The following is a 22931-nucleotide window of genomic DNA, read 5'->3' as shown; positions in this document are numbered from 1 at the left end:
CCAAAGGTGATCCTTTGGAAACTCAAGTTTTACTACCCTAGCCCTAGTGAAAACATTAGAACTCTACATTTAATTTCAAAGGCATAAATTTTAAAAAAACATTAAAATGAATTAAGAAAACTTAAGAAAAAAATTAACTCATCTTTCATACTGCAATAATTTGGTTTATTTACCAAACAGTGCACACCTGAGAATTAGTTACTGGATTTGGAAAAGAAGGTTATCTGCATGTTGAAAGGCCTTGAAGATAACAGCTTAGTTGGGACTACAAAATGAATACTTACATAAAATCTTTTAATATAGACGTGAAAGTCATAAAAAGTGCAATATGAATCTTTACAGAAGATTAGCTGCCTAAAACTGAGTCCCTGGAATATAAGGAAGATTTTTTTAAAAAGATAAAGTTAATAATAACAACAATAAATTAGTAAAAACAAAGAGAGAAGATTAAATGATTTGCCTAAATTCGTGTAATAGGGATAATTATAACCCAGATTTTTTTACTGCATATATCTAGAAAACTTTATAAATAATTTGAATGAATGCACAATAAATACATATACAAGTAAAAAGCACTTTTGAAAGAACCAAACATTCAGAAATAGCTATTTTAATAAGCACATATCTAAGCTCAATGTAAATTCTGTGTGAACATATACATGCACACACATGTGTGTATTGGAAATGCACATGATTGAATATCAAAAAAGACCATCCCAAAACAGAAGCTTCTATAGGTGCTATTCATATTATGACTACACTACCAAGAGAAAACTTTGAGATTTGTCTGAATTCTGCATTCTCTTGCAGTGGTAAATGAAGTTTCCTGACCACCACAGCACTAATTGTTTGATACTTTCCATTGACACTATGCTCCTAATATGAAAAGTAAAGGGCTAGAGTTTTGAATTAAACTGATAGGCATGTGGTGCTTCACTGGATCCTTTGTGGGCCTTTATAAAGACCCATATTTATACATTGAAGAGTTTGTTTATATGTGTGTGTGTGTATGTCTGTAGACAACAGTCATGGTGTATGACATAAAGTCTAGATGTAGATATCCTCTAGAATATGATGAAGTCCAAGCTATATCCTGATTTTAATTTTCCAGAAATTTAAACCAATTTATTCTGCATTGGGCTTCTTTTAAAATTAAAAAAAAGTTTTGTGATGTAAAAATGTCCAAAGAATGTTTTTATTTTTTTAATTTTATTTCTTTTTAACATCTTTATTGGAGTATAATTGCTTTACAATGGTGTGTTAGTTTCTGCTTTATAACAAAGTGAATCAGTTATACATATGTTCCCATATCTCTTCCCTCTTGCGTCTCCCTCGGTCCCACCCTCCCTATTCCACCCCTCTAGGTGGTCACAAAGCACCGAGCTGATCTCCCTGTGCTATGCGGCTGCTTCCCACTAGCTATCTATTTTACGTTTGGTAGTGTATATATGTCCATGCCACTCTCTCACTTTGTCACAGCTTACCCTTCCCCCTCCCCATATCCTCAAGTCCATTCTCTAGTAGGTCTGTGTCTTTATTCCCATCTTGCCCCTAGGTTCTTCATGACCTTTTTTTTTTTTTTCTTAGATTCCATATATATGCATTAGCATACGGTATTTGTTTTTCTCTTTCTGACTTCACTCTGTATGACAGACTCTAGGTCTATCCACCTCACTACAAATAACTCAATTTCGTTTCTTTTTATGGCTGAGTAATATTCCACTGTATATATGTGCCATATCTTCTTTATCCATTCATCTCTTGATGGACACTTAGGTTGTTTCCATCTCCTGGCTATTGTAAATAGAGCTGCAATGAACATTGTGGAACATGTCTTGTTTTGAATTATGGTTTTCTCAGGGTATATGCCCAGTAGTGGGATTGCTGGGTCGTATGGTAGTTCTATTTTTAGATTTTTAAGGAACCTCCATACTGTTCTCCATAGTGGCTGTATCAATTTACATTCCCACCAACAGTGCAAGAGTGTTCTCTTTTCTCCACACCCTCTCCAGCATTTATTGTTTGTAGGTTTTTTGATGATGGCCATTCTGACTGGTGTGAGATAATATCTCATTGTAGTTTTGATTTGCGTTTCTCTAATGATTAATGATGTTGAGCATTCTTTCATGTGTTTGTTGGCAATCTGTATATCTTCCAAAGAATGTTTTTAAATTGAAATTTAATTTCATCACTACACTTTTTGTTCCCTATGTTAAAATTTGAATCCTTATATCCAAGGGACTTCCAAGCACATTTTTATTTTGAAAATAACTACTATATTAGAATTGTTTTGTTAGCCATCTTCTACATTCTATTCCATTTTCATACCATTGTTCAAACCCTGACTAAACAGATAGCTTACATTTAGTAGTCAAAAGTTAATAATCAAGCGATATAATAAAAAGTATATACCAAGACAGCCTGAATTTATGGTGTGAAGGCAAAATATATGTGCTATTGCTTGAGTGCCTATTTGCCCTAATGATTGTTTATATAATTTCAAATTGAAGGATATATTTTCATTTTTCACTTTTTAATCTGTCAAAAAAGTCCTTTCAGAGTAGAAATAAACAATTTTTTCTGTTCTAGAACACTTTAAAAAGCTAAAATATGTTGAAAAAGTACAATGTTTACATAATCATTAGTGTTCTACTTTTAGTACCTTACATTTTGGGAAACACATTTCACTTGTCTAAATGATTCATAATATAGGTTGACAATGCACAGAAGCAAAGAGACCTGCTATTCTAGGGACCATTATCAAAGCTGAGGTTGTTAATGTAGTAAAACCTCATTGACAGTAGAACATCCCCACTCATTTATTTGAAAGAATTATTTTGTTATAAGAACACATTCCCAAGGGATATTTTAATAGCTGTTTTCTCCATAAGAGTATTAATATCAGAGTGACCTTCAGATTTCTCAGATTAAAAAGCAAAAAATTGAAAATTTTAACCTTTTAGAAACAACACAGAGTTAACATTTACTAAAGTATCCAAGTTTCAAGTGGAATTTTGGTCTGTGTTTGTTATTTCCTTGAGCTGCTGTAGTCATGAGAACACAAGACATCTTACTGTAAGACTATGTTTTGATTCCAATGACTTCTTCCTGCTGTTGGCAAAGATTGAAATGCGGCAGCTAATTACAGTTTCTTCTTTAATTAGGACCTGCCTGTATAGAAGTTAATATAAAATTATTGCCCAGGAAGAAAAGCTAATAAGAAAAAGTTGATAGTATACCACCTTGTCCAGAAATCTGCTTATATCCCATAAATAAGCCATTGATACCATGCAATAAGAGGGTTTTCACAGAAATGTCTAGCACTACACATTTTTAAAAATTTTTACATAATTATTTTACTTGGTTATTTGATTGAGAAATTATCATAAATTTATACTTCTATGACACAAAATGCCTGTAAAATTTAACATAGATTACAGGAAGTTTTATCTACCCACAATTAATAGATTTTAGTTGACTTCATTTATAGTTTAAAACATTTTTATAAGTTTTAGTCTGTGAAATACAATACTAATGATCTATTACAAAGATGTTTTAATTATGTTTAGTTAGAAATAAACATAAACAGGAAGTCTATAGGAACTGTTAACTAAGAATATATAATCCTAGTAGATAAAAGTTATGTTGAAATAGATAAGTACATTAATAAAACTGACTTCTCTAAATTTCTTCTCTGTGGCATACCTGGGTGTGTACAGTAAAAATGAAAAGCTGAGCTTTGGTGGACTCCTGTCAGCAAATACATCTTGATTTCTTGATTCCATGTTATGGTTGACCAGAGTACCACACAGCGAATTACAACACTGAGATCAAAATGTATTACTTCCTGTATTCTATTTGCAACATTCAAGTATAACTTAGGAGCAGATTAAAGGACTCTTCTGCTATCTATAACCTAGAGCAAAACTACTCTTTTCATCATAACAGAAAGTGATGAAAATGATACAGATAAATAGTGTACAAGAAATGTGTCTGGGACAATTACAGTGATGGCACAAACAGGAAAGGAAATGTCATTATTTTTTAGTAAAAACAAGACAAAATCAAAGGATGGGTTTGTTTTCTGCTGTAGCGGTTTCATAGTTATTTGCACTTGGTTATAAAAGCACCTTGTAACTGAAGGTTTTACAAGAAAACATGTCTATTATTACAAGTCTGAAATTCTTTAGCCATTAAGCCCTACTTGTCACCTTGACATTTCTAAATGTTTTCTTAAATGCAACTATAGCATTACCACAAAGCATAGATATGTTATTAAATAATTGAAATGATCTTCCACTTCAGTAAGAAATTGTGGCATTTAATTTTAAAAATTATTTTCGTACTATCTGTATATTTGCAGCACTTAATCTAAAAGATGTGAATATTTGTTTAACTCTTAGTCTTTCTAAGTGGACAGATAGCCACTATGAATCAGAATTTTGAAATGCTCTTGAAAAATCTTGGTGTATTAATGATTCTTTAAATGTAAAACTCCAGAAATTTATACCTAAAGTTTTTAATCTGTCCTTACTAAATGAGAACATTTGTTGCAAAATCTTATTTTAATGACTGAGTCCTTTAAAAATTTTTAATGAATTCTTATTAGTAAGAAGGGAAGGTGGTATATAAATCCTTGGCACAGATAATTCTTTATGACGTTGTCAATGCCAGTGAGCAAAGAAGTAGATATTTGATTATCTCTTCATTATCATAGAGGGTAAGAAGGGAAGAGAGAAAAGACTCCTGAGCATCTTAACTCCATAATTCAGCCAAGTGGGAAAAGTGACAGTAAAGATCAGTGGCAGGAATGACAGCAAGGGTTCCTTCTTTCCAGAAGCACTTACAACTAATATGAGCCAGTTTACCCTATACTTTGTTCTTATTCCTTTACTTCATTCTACGCCTTCTAATTCTCATCAGACACCACACATCATTTTGACCAGTAAATCTTGTGTTAGTGCCCACCTGAAAGCCAATTCAAGGAGACTGAGTGAGGATTCCCTTACTGTTTTCATGAATGTAAACCCCTTCACCTATTTATACCTTTTTTTTCCATTTAAAAGCAGTGAGACTAGACAGAGTAAAGCATGTGAAAGACACCCAGAACCATATCCATCCAGACTCCCCACAATGATTTCTTTTGCCAAAAACTCCTATTTATATCTCAAGTGGAGTTCTAACACTTCAAAATGTGTCCAATTTAAATCACTTTTAGAAGTTAATATATGCTACATAGCTCTTTGAATAGAAAATATTCTGAAATTAATGAAATGACATATTTTCTGTTACAAACCACAAATATTTGGAAATCAACCATTAGAATATGAAATCTGGTAAGAGACCCATTTATATCTTTGGCAAATAACTTAGCATGAGGCAGTCGTTAAAGAATTAGTCTATTTATATATTCCCACCTACCCTTAAGCATAATTTCCTAATATTTTTGTTAAAATTCATAATTGTAAACTCAAAAATTTTAGCAATTAAAATAAATATTCCATGTTACAAAGTGTCATTAAAACTCAGACTACAATATGTTTGTACATCACAATTCTATCTGCCCTGGCATTTGAATAATGGCACTACTTGAAAGGCTATGATCAGGTCTACAGCGTTTTTGGGAGAGGAAAAGCATTAGTAACTAAGGTTCTTGCCCATATCAGTGTGGGGTTTAAGATATTGCATTGCAAGGTTAGATTTAGTCAATGTATCCGGAGACATCACTCACAGCACGTTGACTTTCAAATTCCATTAACTTTTCTCTTCTTCTTATCTCAGTTATGCTGCACTCAAGATTGCTATACAACAGATCACAGGAGCCTTGAGGTTTATATCCTGGCAAATTCCAGTCTAGTAACCATTGACTTTAAGTGGCTAGAATTCTTAGACTGTGTTGTTCTTATTTGGTTATAAACAAAAACACTTTATAAACCCCAAATAGGTGCTTTTAAAAAGTGTCTTCATGTCACTTTTCTTCTCTATTAGGCCATATATTGATGGTTGATTTTCAATACCATTCAGAAGAATTGTATTGGAACTGTTGTTAGATAATATTTTAAGTTTACAGAACATTGAATCTGTATAGCATGTAATAACCTCAGGTGGCTTTAACTAAATTTATATTATTTGATCATCATGGCAACATTGTGAGATAACCAGTGCAGACCTAATTATGTTTGATAGACAAGAGGATCAGAATCATGAGTAATGCTGCTAATTGTGTGTTCCCTCATTCATGCTAAATGGAGTGCACTAAAAATTCAATTTCTGAGTAAATGAAATAAATTTAATTAATCTCTTATACCAATTTTAATTGACAGTGCAATACAATTCTTTTTGGTTTAGCTTTTCTCCTTTGAGTTGAAACCAAATGTTGATGTGATAAAGCCAGTCCTTTTCCCCTCATCATTATCATCAGAGAAAACTTAAGGGTATAGTTCTTTAGTTAACAACCTACGTTCCAATGAGTAATTTACTAAGTGGAGAAAATATTTATATCTTCCTTGCCTCAAACACTTTTTTCCTCTGGTTATTAATACTGAAATTAAATCAACCATTCATCTTAGCAGGTGGAATAACATATATTCATCATTTAGTACATATTCAATTATTACATACACACAAAAACATTGAATCATTTAAACCCCTGAAGGTATTACAAATGTGATCCAATGATTTATGAATACTGGCCCTATAAATTCTACGATGCAAATCCTGTGTAAAACTCAGAGAAATCAACTGCTGAATGTGATAGAACCAACAACTGAGCTAGGTATGTCTATCAGAATAAATGTTGGTAACATACTTTAAAGGTGAGGCTGTATTCTCATATTTTCAAAAATTCTTTAACATTATATAATCTGAAATGTTATCCGTAACATTAATTGGTAGAAGTTTTTTTAAAAATCATTTTCCAGAGATAATTTCAATATAATTAAGCATACTGTTAATTTCCAAACTGATATCCTGGGAAATAATTCCATTATGGAAATTACACTATGTAATCCATGCAGCAACTATCTTCTTCTTTTATCTAAATATAATTACTTCTCACTGGGATTAATTTATTGTGAGGGGAAAAAAGTTTAATCGTTAAGGAATTCCAGTGTAATAGGTTAAGTTTATATGTTTTTTTTCCTCTGAGAACTTTATCTTTTTATCTTAATGATTAGGAATTTTTCTTATACTCACCTAGTATATTTATCATCTAACCAGCTAACCAAATATCTTCTTTTAAAAAGCATTGCTTGAAAATTTGGAATTCTAACATCAATCAAATATAATTCATTTTCTTAACATTTATATGATTAATGTTTCCTTTGTAAGAAAATAATTGGGATGATTAAAGAAAGGGTGGTGCTTTTCATGCATCAGGAAGCCCTTTATTGACAACACATGGTCATGTTGTGCTTTGCATGTATTAACATTATGTTTTGATTTGTGAATATATGGAACCCTTCAAAATGACTGTCTGTTATTATACTTATTGATTCACCTGCTCTGGTTCATGTTAATATTACCTGCATATTTTATGTAAACTTCTTCTACATCTTCCATTAATCAATCATGGGGTTGTTTTCTAACTTAGAAGAAGGATGTGGGAAAACTATAGTTTCCATTATTTAACAGATTGACAATCAACATGAGCCCTTTGTTATTAATTAAACTTAAAGTATCTTTTTATATTTTACTTTCCAGTCCATTTCAAATTAATACTCTCTGGGTTGAAAATAAATCATTTGCCTTTCTCTTTTAATAACATATTCAAAATGCAACTACATTCTTATTATATTTTATTATTCATCAGACTTTTTAATAACTAGCACAAAATTCTGAGTGAAATCATTAAAGTCTTTGGGTAACAATACCCTTTTTAAAGAAGTAAAGCTTTACAAAGCGCTATGCTACAATAATACATATTTTGGCTTCTTCTCAAATTGATAGCTAAGCATTTTGTTCATTACATAAGTACACAATTTATACAGTATTTATTACAGTATGTTTGGTTTTGGCCAGGGACAATATGAAGATGTCATATCAAAATATGTACAAAAAGAAATACGATTCATTATGGAAGCATACTTAACTAATTTATAGTGAAATCATGTCAATTTATTAAATTTAATGGTCTTTGCAGTTATTTTGATTTCATGTTAGCATTAATGTTTCCTATTTTGTATTTTTATAGTGTCCTCTTTAAACCTGTAATTATTCTGTCAATATATTAAATATACTATATATATATATATATATATAAACAAACATAAACAGTTTAAAAAGTCACAGAAACTTTTGATCCCTTAACTTTCCATGTGGTTGCTTTTCTTTGTAATTCCCTTCTTCTACTCATCATACACATATAATGAGAATGAACAGAGTCGTGTTTTTTGAACACGTTGATATTATTATATCAGCAACAGACAACATTAACTTGACAGAAGTAAATAGAATTCATTCCTTTCAACTGTTTTTGTGTTATCTGTGTTTTCTTTTAGTCGATCTACTGGATTCAAAAACAATTCAGGGGGAGCTGGGCTGGATCTCCTACCCATCACATGGGGTGAGTTTGGTAAACTATTGAAAGGAACATGATTCTTCTGTCCATTGCCTGTCTTAGAGAGCAGGAGGAATTATTGGGAACAGGAATTCCTGTACTTCTGATGACAAGTTGTGCTTATCAGTATATTCAGTACATGGACTAACACAGCTTAGTATTTGTATCCAATGGAACTATTGAGAGCTTTGAAGTATTTTTTTCCCCTTCTGAATTTATCAATTGCTTGAATGAACTAACTAAACAGTTTAATTATTACTACCATCATGCAGATGATCTAAGCGTGATCACCTAACATTTTTTTTGTGATGTGGTCAAAATAGGTGAGTTGAGGAGAGACTCTAAATTTTAAGTAATGTAGAAAGTGTGTATTTGGAGATGGTTGCCTCCAGAGTTGTAGCCTTAAAATCAACTGTGGTGACAGTTCCACATAGGGTAGGTATTTGTGAACAGTATAAGCCTGTGTTGCCTTAATTTCTTTGCTTAAAGTGTCTTCAGCTTGTCTAGATCAGTTTAAAACCGGGCATTTTATTTAGGAAAATATGACTGTCTTTAAATTCTAAGCACTGTATATACCTTTAATCTTTTGTCAAGTCAGACACAGATTACTGAGGTGTATAGCATTTTGGGACCCGAATATTTATGATGAGCCTTTGAGTGAGAAAATTTTCCTTCTCCTTTTTCAGAAAAAAGAGGGCCGTACATTTGGAAATTTTTTGTTCCTACAAAATTGTACAAAAAATGCCTAAACATATCTGTTTTGTTTCCAAGGATAGCCTGTGGAAAATGCAAAGTGCTATTTAGGAATATTTGTGATAGGAGTAAATGTGTATATTCCTTTTTTTCTAGGCCAGGCTCTTTTCAAAGAGGTTATAATTACTTCGACTTAGTATTGGTGTTCAGTCTTTAGATTTTTGTGCCTAAACATACTAATTTTTACTACCAGCTTCTTCTTCACCGATGGATGTTTTGCATCAGGGATACTTCATCTATCTGTCATCTTTGTATCTGCTTCTCTTCCTGGTGCACCTTGACACTGACATGATGCCAAAACCTATCACATAATCAGGCCTTGTTTAGTTGCTTAGAAGGGAAGAGTATGAAGTAAGCCAAGGTTTGGTTTTCCCATAGGTTTAAAAGGAATCAAATGGTTAGGGTAAAAGCACATCCTGGGTAGTCATAACGAATGAGTTGAAACTCAGGATTGAGCTGGAAAACTCATTTAAAACTCATCATCCAAAACTCAAACCTAACTTTAATTTTGATTTTAGAAATGTGAGTCTTTCATTACTCCATTAGATAACATATCATAGAAACTTGCTGCCTAAGGAGATATGAAAAGCAAAAACCATACTGATACTTTACATATATATATATATATATATATATATATATATATATATAGTAAACAATAAGTTAATTTGTATATCAAAGCAGCAGTCTACCTCTTATTTTCCTTTAAAGAAGGTATAAAGAAAACACATTTCTCCATGTTGAGAATTTGGGGAAATGAATTCATTTACCTTGTTAATCTCATAGATTTTATCATGAACAAAGTTCACTTTTACTTCCAGAGAAATGTTGGGTGGGGAGGGATGTTCTAGAACCTTGCCACACACAGTGTACACATGCACCAACCAGCAGAGTCAAAACCTGGGAGATTCTTAGAAATGCAGGCTGTCAGGCCCCACTCCAGATGAATCAGAATCTGCATCTTAACACGGTCCCAGGTGATTCCTAAGCACATTAAATTTAAGAAACACTCCTCAGGGTAACTGGCCTCTTGACTTTTGTCATCTCTTGCCCAGTTTCCTACCTCCTTTCTCCTAGGAATCGCTTATGGTTTTCTCATGAACAGTTTTCAGTCTCTCCTTTAGCCTCAGAAAGCTGACCTCAGGCGCTCTGGCCTCCTCTTCATTGCTTTCCTGGTTGGTCTTCTTGTAGCTGTTACTTCACTATTTCAGATGCATTAAATGGCCTAAAACAGCTAGTCAGGTTCTCCAAGCTTATCATTAAAACCAGCAGGGAGGAAAAAAAAAAAAAAATCTCCTCAACAGATCATGATGTTTATAATACCTTAAGCGCAAAATGATTAAAATAAAAGAAAAACCAAGTATGTGAATTATTGTCTTGGGGTGATTTGTAGTACATTTTTCCTTTAAATCTTCCCCCTGTATTATGTTAACCATAATGTCCATGAGGAAATAAGTAGCACTAATTTAGAAAATGTGACATTAATATTCATTTCGTTTTGAGAAACTGATGATATTCTTGAGTGAAAGCTCAATTCTTGAGTCAATTTAAGTTTGGGATTTAACATCTTTGCTTGTATGATTGTTTGTGCCTTTAGATTCAATTAATCATTTTTATTGCCTGATCATTGTCATTTTCAATTTGACAAGGATAGAGGAATTTTGTGTTTGTTTTGGTTTTAAAGGGAATAGATAGTTAAATCAGTAGTGATATCTATGATGCAAGCTTTTCCATAAAAAAATGAAGTGATAGCTGGAAACAACTTTGAACTAGTCATTGTTTTAATTAATTAACCCCAATAAGTAAAAGTGCATCTGTTTGCAGGTTAACTAAAATATAAATATAAACCTTGGAGGAAAAAATTATAACAATGTCAGACCATACTGAATTATCGAAATATCCCACTCTCTTCTTCTTTTCTTTCTTTCTTTCTTTTTTGGTGAGAACAGTTAAGTCCTACTCTCTTAGCAAATTTCAATTTTATGATATAGTGTTATCAGCTATAGTCACCATGTTATACATTAGATCCTCAGGCCTTATTTGTATAGCTGAAAGTTTGTACCCCTTTACCAACTGCTCCCTATATACCCCACCCTCACCACTTTTCTACTCTGTTTCTATGGATTTTTTTTTTTTTAAGATTCCACATATGAGTGATACCATGCAATATTTGTTTTTCTCTGTCTGGCTTATTTCACTTAGTGTAATGCCCTCAAGCTCCATCCATGTTGTCACAAACAGCATGGAAAATCCTGCACTTTTGATTTAGGGCAGTGGTTCTCCATGTGATGAGGCATAGATAAGGCAGGAGGCAATTCTGATTTTGCCCCATGGAGATATTTGTATGGAGATATGCTGGTTGTCACAACTGGGAAGGCAGGGCACTACTGGCATCTGGTGTGGAAGACCAGGCATCCTGCTAGTCATTGTACAAAAAACAGGGCAGCAAAGAATGATCTGGTCCAAAATGACAGCATACAGGTTGAGAAACCCTTGCTTAGGGTTTGGATAATGAAGCTCTCCAGCAGGAGCTATGGTCACTCCACGAGGAGCTAGGATTGCCAGCAACTTCTCTAAGTCCCAACGATACTCCCATTAGAAGCTCTAAATTCCAAATCTTTTGAAATATAAATTTTAAGAAATAAGTCAATAATTCATTCCAAATTTGAAATGAATCTTTCATGGGATGATTATATCACATGAGCCATATAAAATTAATGTATTTTGTGGAAAATTGTCAAGAGTGACCCATTCCTTCATGTATATGTTTTTCTATTTCTATTTACCCTCTTCCCCAGAGATACATTCATTCATAAAACCTTACAATTAACCTATACGATTTTCTTGGGAGGATTACTTCTATCTCTATTTTCAAATGGTGCTTCAAATCTTAGAGGAAACCTGGCAGAAAAGTATGGTACTATACTATTAGGCATGGGACAAATTCCCCAAATAAGTATCTGTGAAGAAGTTTAATGAAACTTTGGTTTTCTCTAAATGAATTTCATGAAAATAATACTCAAACTTGTAAACTGAAATTATCAAGGGGGTCATGAACAGCAGTTCACTTTTCAGTAGAAGAGTTTTATTTGACATGGATATTTTCTGGTAGTAAGTTTGTTCACTTTAATAAATTAGACAAGCAATTAACCTTCTCTGGCCTTGTAAACTATGAATTATAATTTTTGAATTCTGGGCTTAATTATCTTCAGAAATTTTAGTAAATAATTCAATAATTTGAATATTCTTTGATTTAGGGGACAATCAACATATATCAAAGCCCATATATGTTGCTGGATTACAATCTAGAAAGAGTCCTTGGTTTACACATGACTAGTACTTAAATTGATTGATTGACTGACAGTGTCTTAGTCTATGTATCACCCCAGAGGAGGGATTAAAGGGAGGGAGGCTACACAGTTTTCACTTAGGATAGTATTGAGAGGATGGTCAAGCAGTACAAAGGCATCTAGAACCTGGACTCAAAGAAACTCAAGTAAGGAGAAGAGAATGAAGAGAGGGTTGGAGGGGGGCGGGTATAGAGAAAGAATAGTCTGAAATGAGAAGTCTCAAAATCAACAGTTGTAGATTTTTTAAAAATTTTATACCACCCCCCTCTTTTCAATTCTTTTAGATTTTTTCCCTAAAGGTTTCCTTAGCTATTTATTGGTGTCTTAACAGTGATAATGTACTTAAATAAAAAACACTCTTCTGGCAAATAGATGACCCATTGGTTGCTCATCAAGTATCTGTACCCTGGCTTTTCCTTGCTGATAGAACACTGAAATTATTCAGGTTTTCACCCTCCCATGTGTTCCTGGAAAATGACCCCTCTTGCCACTTTGCAGGGTGAATATTGATTTATCTGAGAGCAAATCATGATAATTACAGTCATTTTGCCAGTGATTGGTTTAGGCAAGAGTAAGTGAAGCCAATAAGACTGGAACAGAATTCCAATGACTTATGGGAAAGGTTTCCTTCCAATAAAAAGAGATGGGAAGAGGCCAGGTGCTTTGTGCCTCTGAGTTTGCCCTGTGATAGCCCAATGTCCAGTCTGGAGCACCTGCACTCCCTTAATTGCCAGAAAGGTGGAACCCAGAGAGCATTAGAGAGATCAGCCTGGAACCCTGACATCTTAGAACCACTGAGTAACATGGAAAAATACGTGTTCCCTGTTAAATCCATTCTTTTTGTATTTCTCATACTTTCCAGTTAAAGACCTCCTGATAGAATCCAATGTTTTATCTCCTGATCAAATACCTTAATTTCTAAATTGAGGCTATGGAAATGCATAATTCTGTCCTACAATGTTATTTGTATTTTCCCAAGTTATCTTTTTTGTGCTTTAGTATGAAGTCAAAGAAAACAGGCAGAATAGTAAAATAGAATAAGCACGTCGTGTAGAATTGGCACATCTGCATTTGAATTCTGGCTCTGTCATTTATTGCAGTATGATCTAATACAGGCCTATTAACCTTCATTAATGCTTAGCCTCACTTTTAAACAAGGGATAACAGTAATTTCTATGTCACAGCGCTTTATAGTGAATGACACTTGAACAAATGAGATGTTGCTATATATCTATCTATGAATAAGTATATATATACTAATGTATGTAAAAGAGATATACAAATATCATTTCTTAATCTTAGATAAATTTTACGGTTTTCCCATTCTAATCCAAAACCTTTTGGTAAATTCATTCATATGTCTGCTTAAATCTCAGTCGAAACTTGATGTCTAGGAGTTGAATTTTGGGGAAAGAAAATTGATAGTATTGCCTGAGGTGCCAGCAAACACCTCTTCTCAATTAAGAGCCCAAAATATTGCCTTTGACAACACATGATTGTTATTTCATTGAATCTGCACAGATAAAAGTTCGCATATAATCTTGAACTACATTTTGAATTGAAAGAATCAAAATAAGGTAAATTGGGTGTCCAATTTATTTTAAATTTTTAATAATTTTTAGAATTTTTAGAATTTCCTCAGAATACTAATATTTTTCTTCAGGGAGACCTTCTATTTCTCATATGCTACCCTTCTGGCACCCCCCAGACTAGGACAGAACACCTATTAAGCTCATCTGCCTTGTTCTTTGTTGTACCTCTACAGCTTGTAATTATACATTACTGCAGTGATTTCATTGATATTTATTTAAACCTGGAAACTGAAAGCTCTTTGAGACCAATTCCCATTTCATGAAACTCTCCTTGTTTAAAGTTTGTGGATTAGTTGTCCATAAATTAACATTACCTGAATAAATGCATAATAAAAGCTTTCCAAAACAAGGAAGGATAACTAAACTAATACTAATTTTACATTTGTTGAGAAAATTTGATGATTTCTAGTCTGTTATTTTAAATGGTGTCTGGTAATGACTTCACTCTCTTTTCAGTGGCGTAAACTTAAGTAAAATTATAATATATACATACTATAGTATATATATTGTATATATATGAGTATATATTACAGATATATAATATACAAACATACATATATAATAGTGTAGATATATGTCTATGTCTATATTACATACGTTATTTTTTGTACTAGCAGAGCTATTTAGTTAAATGTATTTAGAAAATACTACAAGCCTATGAATTGGAAGTTAACTGAAAAAGAAAACTAGCTAAAGACAGCTGTATATTGAAAATTATATAGGTTGTCCTCTAAGAGTAAAAAGCTAGGATCCTGCATGTAAATTCCATTTAACTAAAAGTAGAAATGTTTAGAATTGAATGAATCATAGAGAGTAACAGAAATAATAAAAATACTCTCTAAAACAAGTTTCCAGTATACTATAATGTGCCTTCGATATTGGAATTATTGCTATTTGTGAAGTCTGGATTCTAAAAGTCTTATCTGCTGGATTTCTAGCTTTCACTTTGTGAATGGTGTCTGAAATGCAGGAAGAATATTTTGACAACTGGGTGTCAACAATAACCACTGGGAACTTTGCCTTTATGAATCACAGTCCAAATTCTGCTTCATATGCTGAATAGTCCATCCAAGAAAATCAAATTATTCACATATGTGATTCTTGGTCATTGACATTTTTTTGCCTAGAATGAACAATGCTATATATTTTAAATGTGTCACTTTTACCTATTGTGCTAAACTTTCAAGGAAGGTTGTCTGATCAATTAGAAAAACGTGACAAAGTTTCATAGGTTTTTTTAACCTTTCCTTGAAACAAAATACGCTATAAAAGAAGGGGGCATGTGGATAAGTGGTAGAAATCAGCAAAGATAGAATTTATTCTGGCAACATTTAATTTATAAAAATTAAAATGTTATCTTGTATTTGTTTTAACAGAACTTTTATTAGTGCTTAAAGAATAGAAAATATTTTCCATTGTTAATGTTGTATATTTCTATGTGAATTTTCCTCTCTGTATCAAAATATTATTTGTTTATATTTTGGGGGTTTTAGATTAGAATTTTTTTAATATGACATGCAATGTACTTTGCTTCTTTTACTTCGATGTATAGCTTTGTGGAATTTAAAGTAGAGGAGATCTGAAACATATTTGGATGGGTTTATTTATTTCATCTTTGCTCACAAATTTGTACTACATGATTCTTACTTAACATACAGTAACTATAAAGTTAAATAAAAAGCTAAGACATATTTAAATAATTTTCATCTCTAATTTGAATGTTTAAATATTTCATAAATTTATTAAGATCATTTCATATTTGTTTTTTAAAGTAGCTTTTTAAAACATTCAAATCAAAAACAAAGTTTTGCTTCTAGTGATTTCTCATATTAATAGCATTTTAAAAAAATAATAACTTTTTGACACCAAAACTTTTTACTTTGTGCAACTTCAAGTGAATATAGTTTCTGATCAAAAATAAATGGTTATTAAAATAAAAGTAACCAAAATATAGGTATTAAACTTAAAAAAAGTAATGACTTTCATACTTATTTTACATTAAATTTATTGCTACATGTGCAAAATAGTATATGACAGACTGAATATCTATTTCTATATTGCTAAGAAATGTCCGGTTCCCTTAATATTTTAAAGAGCATACTTAGAATAAGCACTATGTTTTCAAGCTTCCAGGTTTTCATTTGAATATAGGATATAAATATAACATATGTACTCCAATAGAGACGAGTTTCCATTCTGTCATTCCACTAAGTATAAGTCAAGAATTTTGATGGGAATTTTTAAAAATAATAATTTCCCAAAAGTTTTGCTTATTTACTTTACTCCTTAATTATTTTTTTAAATTTCATGAATTAGTTGTTTTGACCTTTAGGTTTATTATTCTCTGATGGTTAATTTCTTTTGAAAGCCTTTTGAAAAAGAAATTAAATTTGGCCTGTAAAAAAATATGGCATAAAACACTTTTTAAATAAGTCCCATGTCCCAAATGACAGCCATTGGACCTGAGAACATTTAAAGGTTATAATATTTACAATACAAACCACTTGAAGTATTTCTACAAACTTCATAGCTCATTGATTACCATCAGTTTTGTTTGTTTTTTCTGCTTGTGATGCTCACTTTATTCAAGAAGTGTTATATGAAGAAAAACTACCAAAATGTAATATCTCAGCTTTCTTGGGAGTTGCTAAAATCATTTGTCCCCTTTACGTGGGACATAAGAAGGAAAACGTCAAGGGGGATAGTGTACTCAATTTTCTGAATAGTCTGTGTTACAAGTTATTTTTATTCATTCTGTTAATGATGCAGTTTAACATATATATACACACACATATATATGTGTGTTTATGTATTTACAGTTTATATATAAAACTATATATATAAACTACAGAGTCATATATAGTTAAATATATTTTAAAAAACTAATATATTGAAATTCTTTAAAATTTTTAAACAGTAGTTATTAGAAATGCAAATTTCTGAGCTTCCAACCAAGACCTACTACTACATTACAAATCCTGGGACCAGGGCTCAGCAACCTGTTTTTTCACAGGCCCTCCATGTGATTCTGATGTTGTTCAAGTTTGGGAATCACTGTGCTAGAAAATCATTATCTGCTGTAATGAGACAGGTATTACTTATGAAGGTATTCAGCGGCTGCTTGATACAGTGCTGTAGTTTCCAAACTCTTAATTAGTGCAGCACTGTGCATAATTTGTGATTAATATAGCTCTGGATATTTTTAAATTTAGAATTTTACAATAACCACACAGCAGAAAAATAGGTATTTTACTAGCAACTCGGGGAATCTATTCTTAGCACTTTTGCAAGAGGGATTCATTTTAGAATCCTCAAGTTTCTCTCATGTAATCTTGGAGCTCAATTTGAGCTGCATGTAGTATCTTCAGTATTTGTAAATACTGAAGATACTTATACAGCCGCATCTGTTGCTCATGATAAAAGAGATAACATTAAAACCAAAAGACTGGAAAAGCCCTGAATTAAGTGATAGTGAAACTGGAATAAGGGATATGAAAGTTCCCCCATCAAGGAGTTACTAGAATGTAAGGTTGTCCGGGAAATGCCTATGAAACATTCCTAGAAAGTTACTGAGATCAGCTTATGATCGATTTTATGTACCCCACGAAAGATATTGGAGATTATTCAAAGGCAGTATTTTAAAGAGGTGATTATGAAGGATGTTGTAATCAAAGAACAGACGGGCACCAGAAAAAGCAGCTGGAAATCACTGTGAAAGTTCCCACGATAGAGTACAGGAACCTAGGATCAGCCCTCTATTCCTTTGGTTATACATCTTAGTGATTTGGCATAGGTTAAATTTTCATTATTTTGCTGACACTCCAAGAAGGAATATTCTAAAAAAATCAAAAAGAATTTTTATTAATAGGTCATTTTCATAATAAAGCCATAAAATAAAGAGAAGCCAAATTTGGTGAATTGAATAAGTTGTAAGACCTTTGGGGGACTCAGTAGAAACGAAAATTAGTAAACTAAGGAAGACAAAGAAAAAAAAAAAAAGAGGGCATAAGATGCTCTAATAGTAAAAGTAATCAAATTTCCCTTCCATATGACAATACACGTTAATGTCCTTTTGGGTGTATGGTTGAGAATAAGATAACTTAAAAAAAAAAAAATAAGCTAAACTTTAAACAAATGTGAGGAGAGATCTCCCTTCTCAACATGAAGAGACAAGACCATGAACCCAGCAACCAGGAGATTCAGCCAGTGCAGGAAGAGAGGAGAGATTCAGTGTGATGCTTTCAAAGAACTTTAAGACTCCATCTGAACTTGGATACTTATTCTATGACATGGAAATCAAGACAGCTGGTAGCCATAAACTTTATGGATTTTCTCAAAAGTCTTCAACTGAGTTTAAAGCTTGTGGATGATATGAATCAATTTTGTAAACTGTACCCTAGAACTATTTGTCATCTGTATCATGAATGTTGGATGGGTAATCATTTTTTGAAGTAGAATTAGTGATCATTTTGATTTAAATTTACCTGTTCTCTTGAGTGTTGAAAAAGCAAGTAAACAACAACATAGTCATAAGCAAAAAATAACTGTAGAAATTTGTGAAAATGTTTATTGATACAGCTGCTTCACTTTTTTTTTATAAAGGGGGCAAATTTTTATCTTATTTGGAGCAGTAGAATATATTTGAATGAGTAATCAATTTTAGAGCCAGCAGGGACTTTAGAAGTCCTCTAATGCAATTCCTTAAGTACACAGAAAAGCAGCTGAAGCCCAGGGAGTCTTAGTGACTTGCGCAAGGTCATATCATTGCTCTCTGGGTCTGTGTTCAGTGGTCTTTTCATTAATCTTTTCTGTCTTGGTCTGCGGAGAGTACCAAAGAAGGATTCAAGATTATGTGATTTAATGTTGAAGAGACTATACTTTATAGAATTTCAGGATGATTTTGTCTGAGTGTCTTGCCATGCAGCACCCTAAATAATAAACAAATTTTGGAATATGTCAGTCAATGTTGAGCTACCTTTCTCAGCAGTTGAAAAATGCTGATATTTCATAAGGCCAAGAAGAAAATCGAGTTGTATAGGATTATTATTAGCTCTACGTTCTCTCGTGTATCTGTATCTCCTCATCACAGCTTGGTTTATGATCCAGGGACTGAGCTGTCACTTTCTGCCTAAAGATTCTTAACTCATTCTCTGACAACTAGAAATTGATTTTAGCTGAGATTCAAATATAAATCTAAATGTACGTGCATTGAAAGAGTATTTTTATTTATTTATTTTTGCGGTATGCGGGCCTCTCACTGTTGTGGCCTCTCCCGTTGCGGAGCACAGGTTCCGGATGCACAGGCTCAGCGGCCATGGCTCACGGGCCCAGCCACTCCACGGCATGTGCGATCTTCCCAGACCGGGGCACGAACTCGTGTCCCCTGCATCGGCAGGCGGACTCTCAACCACTGTGCCACCAGGGAAGCCCTGAAACAGTATTTTTAAATGTTAGCTCATAACCAAAACAAATCTCAACTACTCTCAATTTTCATAAGAACCAATAAATGTTTTGAGATCTTTTAAAAAATTAGTATATCATTTTTAATGTGACTAGTCTTCAAACAAGGGTTAGATGTGTTATCTTCTAGCCAATAAATCCTCAAGATTTAAAATGTCTCAAAATTATTAGCAACATTTTTGTCTTCTGAACTGCTAAAATAGTAAATTTTTGCTGGATACTTTTTATAGAAATATATGGTGCTCTTATGTATATTCTTTTGGAATATATAATGTGGCTTCTCTTTGAGCAAGTCTCAAGAAAAAGCTGTCATTTTGATTAATACAACACAAGCTGTACTAATAAGTGGCTTCAGAAGATATTTGTTCATTTGATTCTAGGTAACTGAGAACAAGTATAACAAGTATAAACAAGTAAATGTCTATACTCTAGACATTTTAGAGTAGAAAGAGAGTGAGAAACAATCTGCCCACAAGGAGTTTCTAGCATACCAGTATGTTTTGTCTCGTTCTTGTACATCCAGCTTTCAGAGACAAGAAGGAATATGGTCTGAGGTGTTTGGACATTTAATTCTAGCTGTTGATTATTTCATAACCATGTATGATGATGGTTTTTAAATTTTGCTTATTTTGGAATAACTTTAGATTTATGAAAAAGTGGCAAAGCTAAGACAGTAGATCCCATAACACTACCATATGCACAAGTTTCCCCTAATGTTAAGATTTTATATAAGCATAGTAATATTTCTAAAAACCAAGAAATTCACCTTGATATATTACTATTAACTAAACTACAGATTTTATTCAGATTTCACCAGTTTTTCCACTAACATCCTTCTCCTGTTCCACTATCCAATCCAAGGTACCACATTACATTTAGTGTGAAAGAATTTTTTTCCCATCAGTTTCTATTCATTAATATATTTTACCATGTATAAGTTTGACTCTCATCAGTTGTATTTTTAATAATAGAGTTTATTTCTTAGAGAAGTTTTAGATTTACAGAAAAGTTGAACAGAGAGTACAGAGTACACTGCACTCTGTACAGAGAGTTCACATGTACTCTCCCCAGTTTCCCCTATAATTAACATCTAGCAATGCTAGATGTTTTGTTTTGTAGTATGTATGTTAAATTTGATGAACCAATACTGATGATTTTAACTGAAGTTCATAGTTTAGTTAAAGTTCATAGTTTACATTAGAATGCACTCTTCATGTTGTACAATATTCTAGGTTTTGCCACATGCATAATGTGTGTATGCACTGTTTCAGTATCACACAGAACATTTTCACTACGCTACAAATCCCCTGTGCTGTGCCTATTCACCCCTTTCCCCCTTCTGTGACAACACTGATCTTTTTACTCTCTTTATAGTTTTCCTTTTCTAAAATGTCCTATAGGTGGAATCATACTGTATGTAGCCTTTTCGGAATAGCTTCATTCACTTAGCAACGGGCACTTAATGTTCCTCTGTGTATGATGCTGCTTTGTATTTGCTTTGACTTTCAATTTATACTTCTAGTTTTACACATGTTGTTTTGAATTCTGAGTTTACCAAAGAAGTTTTGTTTATGTGTTCCTTCCATTTTCTACTTAATGAGGACTCCTTCTTTTTCAGATCTGTTTTGTTTTTGTTTTCGTTTTACATAATTCTTGGTCTCAAGTTATAACAAACCTTTCAGTGAAATATACTTAGGGAATATCTGAACATATCAAGACATTCCTTTCTTTGCATAGTATCACTTGTAAGATAACAAGGTATATTTCTTCTACATTTTCATTACTTTTACAATACCATTCAATTATTTATTTTTGGTTAAATAGAGTCCCAAATATTAGGTTTGCTTCTCATTTTCCAAACACTTTGAATCTGTCGTCATGGTGAATTGCAATTGTTTATGCTTCTTAATCCCCTAAACTAATTTTTAGGCTATGAGCGTTTAATGAGAGTTGAGAAAAAAAAAGTCAGAATAGGCCAATCTACTAATTGAAATATAACAGTTGGTTGACCGACTTTAGTTGTATAATTTAAAACAAATTAGGGAATAATTATCATATCATTCTTATACTATCAATAGCATGCATTTGACAATGACACAGGATTTCATAGAGCATTCAACAGATTAAAATAAAAGTAAATCTACCTTTATAAAAATAGACAAATTTCTTTTTCTTTACAGGAAGAAAAAAATGATTTCTATAAAGTATAAAGAACATTTTTTTCCTGGTGATCTATTTGAGAAAGGGAGAGGGAGAGGATCGGAAAACAGATATTATTTTGCCTAAAATCACTATTCTCAAAATTTTGCTCCTAATAAATTTGCTTTGTTTTTTCTAAATCAAATGTATTAGAAATTTATTTTAGTTGTGTATGTGTATATCCACACATACAGAGGGATACAGACACACATAGAGACAAATACACATATACAATATTTTTTCTTTTATATAGAGATTCTTCAGGTGAACATATAGAAAGTTTTTAAAAATAATATCCATTATAAACATTCTTAATAAAACCATTCTCTTAGGTGGACTCAGTCAGTTTTCAGGTGGGTAAGCTCTTTGCGCTAAACCAGTTTTTTTGTTGAAGTATAATTGATATACAATATTATATTTCAGATATATAACATAGTGATTTGATATTTTTTATACATTATGAAATGACCACCATGATAAATCTAGTTACCATTTGTCACCATACAAAGTTATTACAATATTATTGACTGTATCCACCATGCTGTACATTACATCCCTGTGACTTTTCTGTTTTATAACTGGAAGTGTGTACCTCTTAACCCCGTTTACCTAGTTTGTCCAACCCCCTACCCTCCTCCCCTCTGGCAACCACCAGTTTGTTCTCTGTATCTGTGAGTCTGTTTCTGTTTTGTTTGTTTGGTTTTTTGGATTCCACATATAGGTGAAATTTTATGGTATTTGTCTTTCTTTATCTGACTTATCATAATACCCTCTAGGTTCATCCATGTTGTAACAAATGGCAAGATTTTACTTTATTTTTCATGGCTGAGTAATACTCCATTGTGTATATATACCACATCTTCTTTATCCATTCATCTACCAATGGACACCTAGGTTGCTTCCATATCTTGGCTATTGTAAATAATGCTTCATCAAACTTTAAAGCTTTTGCACAGAGAAGGAAACCATCAACATAACAAAAAGCCAACCTACTAAATGGGCGAAGATATTTGCAAATCT

General features: G+C 32.5%; 1 protein-coding gene across 2 annotated transcripts in view; it reads left to right on the top strand.

Moving 5' to 3' along the window:
* EPHA3 (EPH receptor A3) overlaps positions 1-22931 on the top strand; it is a 359059-nt gene that overhangs the window by 10014 nt on the left and 326114 nt on the right. For both annotated transcript variants that reach the window (XM_065875995.1, XM_065875996.1), the window contains exon 2: positions 8499-8563. In XM_065875995.1, the coding sequence (XP_065732067.1) occupies positions 8499-8563 (65 nt within the window). The remainder of the gene's footprint in view (positions 1-8498; positions 8564-22931) is intronic.

Source organism: Phocoena phocoena, chromosome 4, assembly GCF_963924675.1.
Source record: "Phocoena phocoena chromosome 4, mPhoPho1.1, whole genome shotgun sequence".
NCBI lineage: Eukaryota > Metazoa > Chordata > Mammalia > Artiodactyla > Phocoenidae > Phocoena > Phocoena phocoena.
This window is presented reverse-complemented; position numbering and strand designations above follow the sequence as displayed.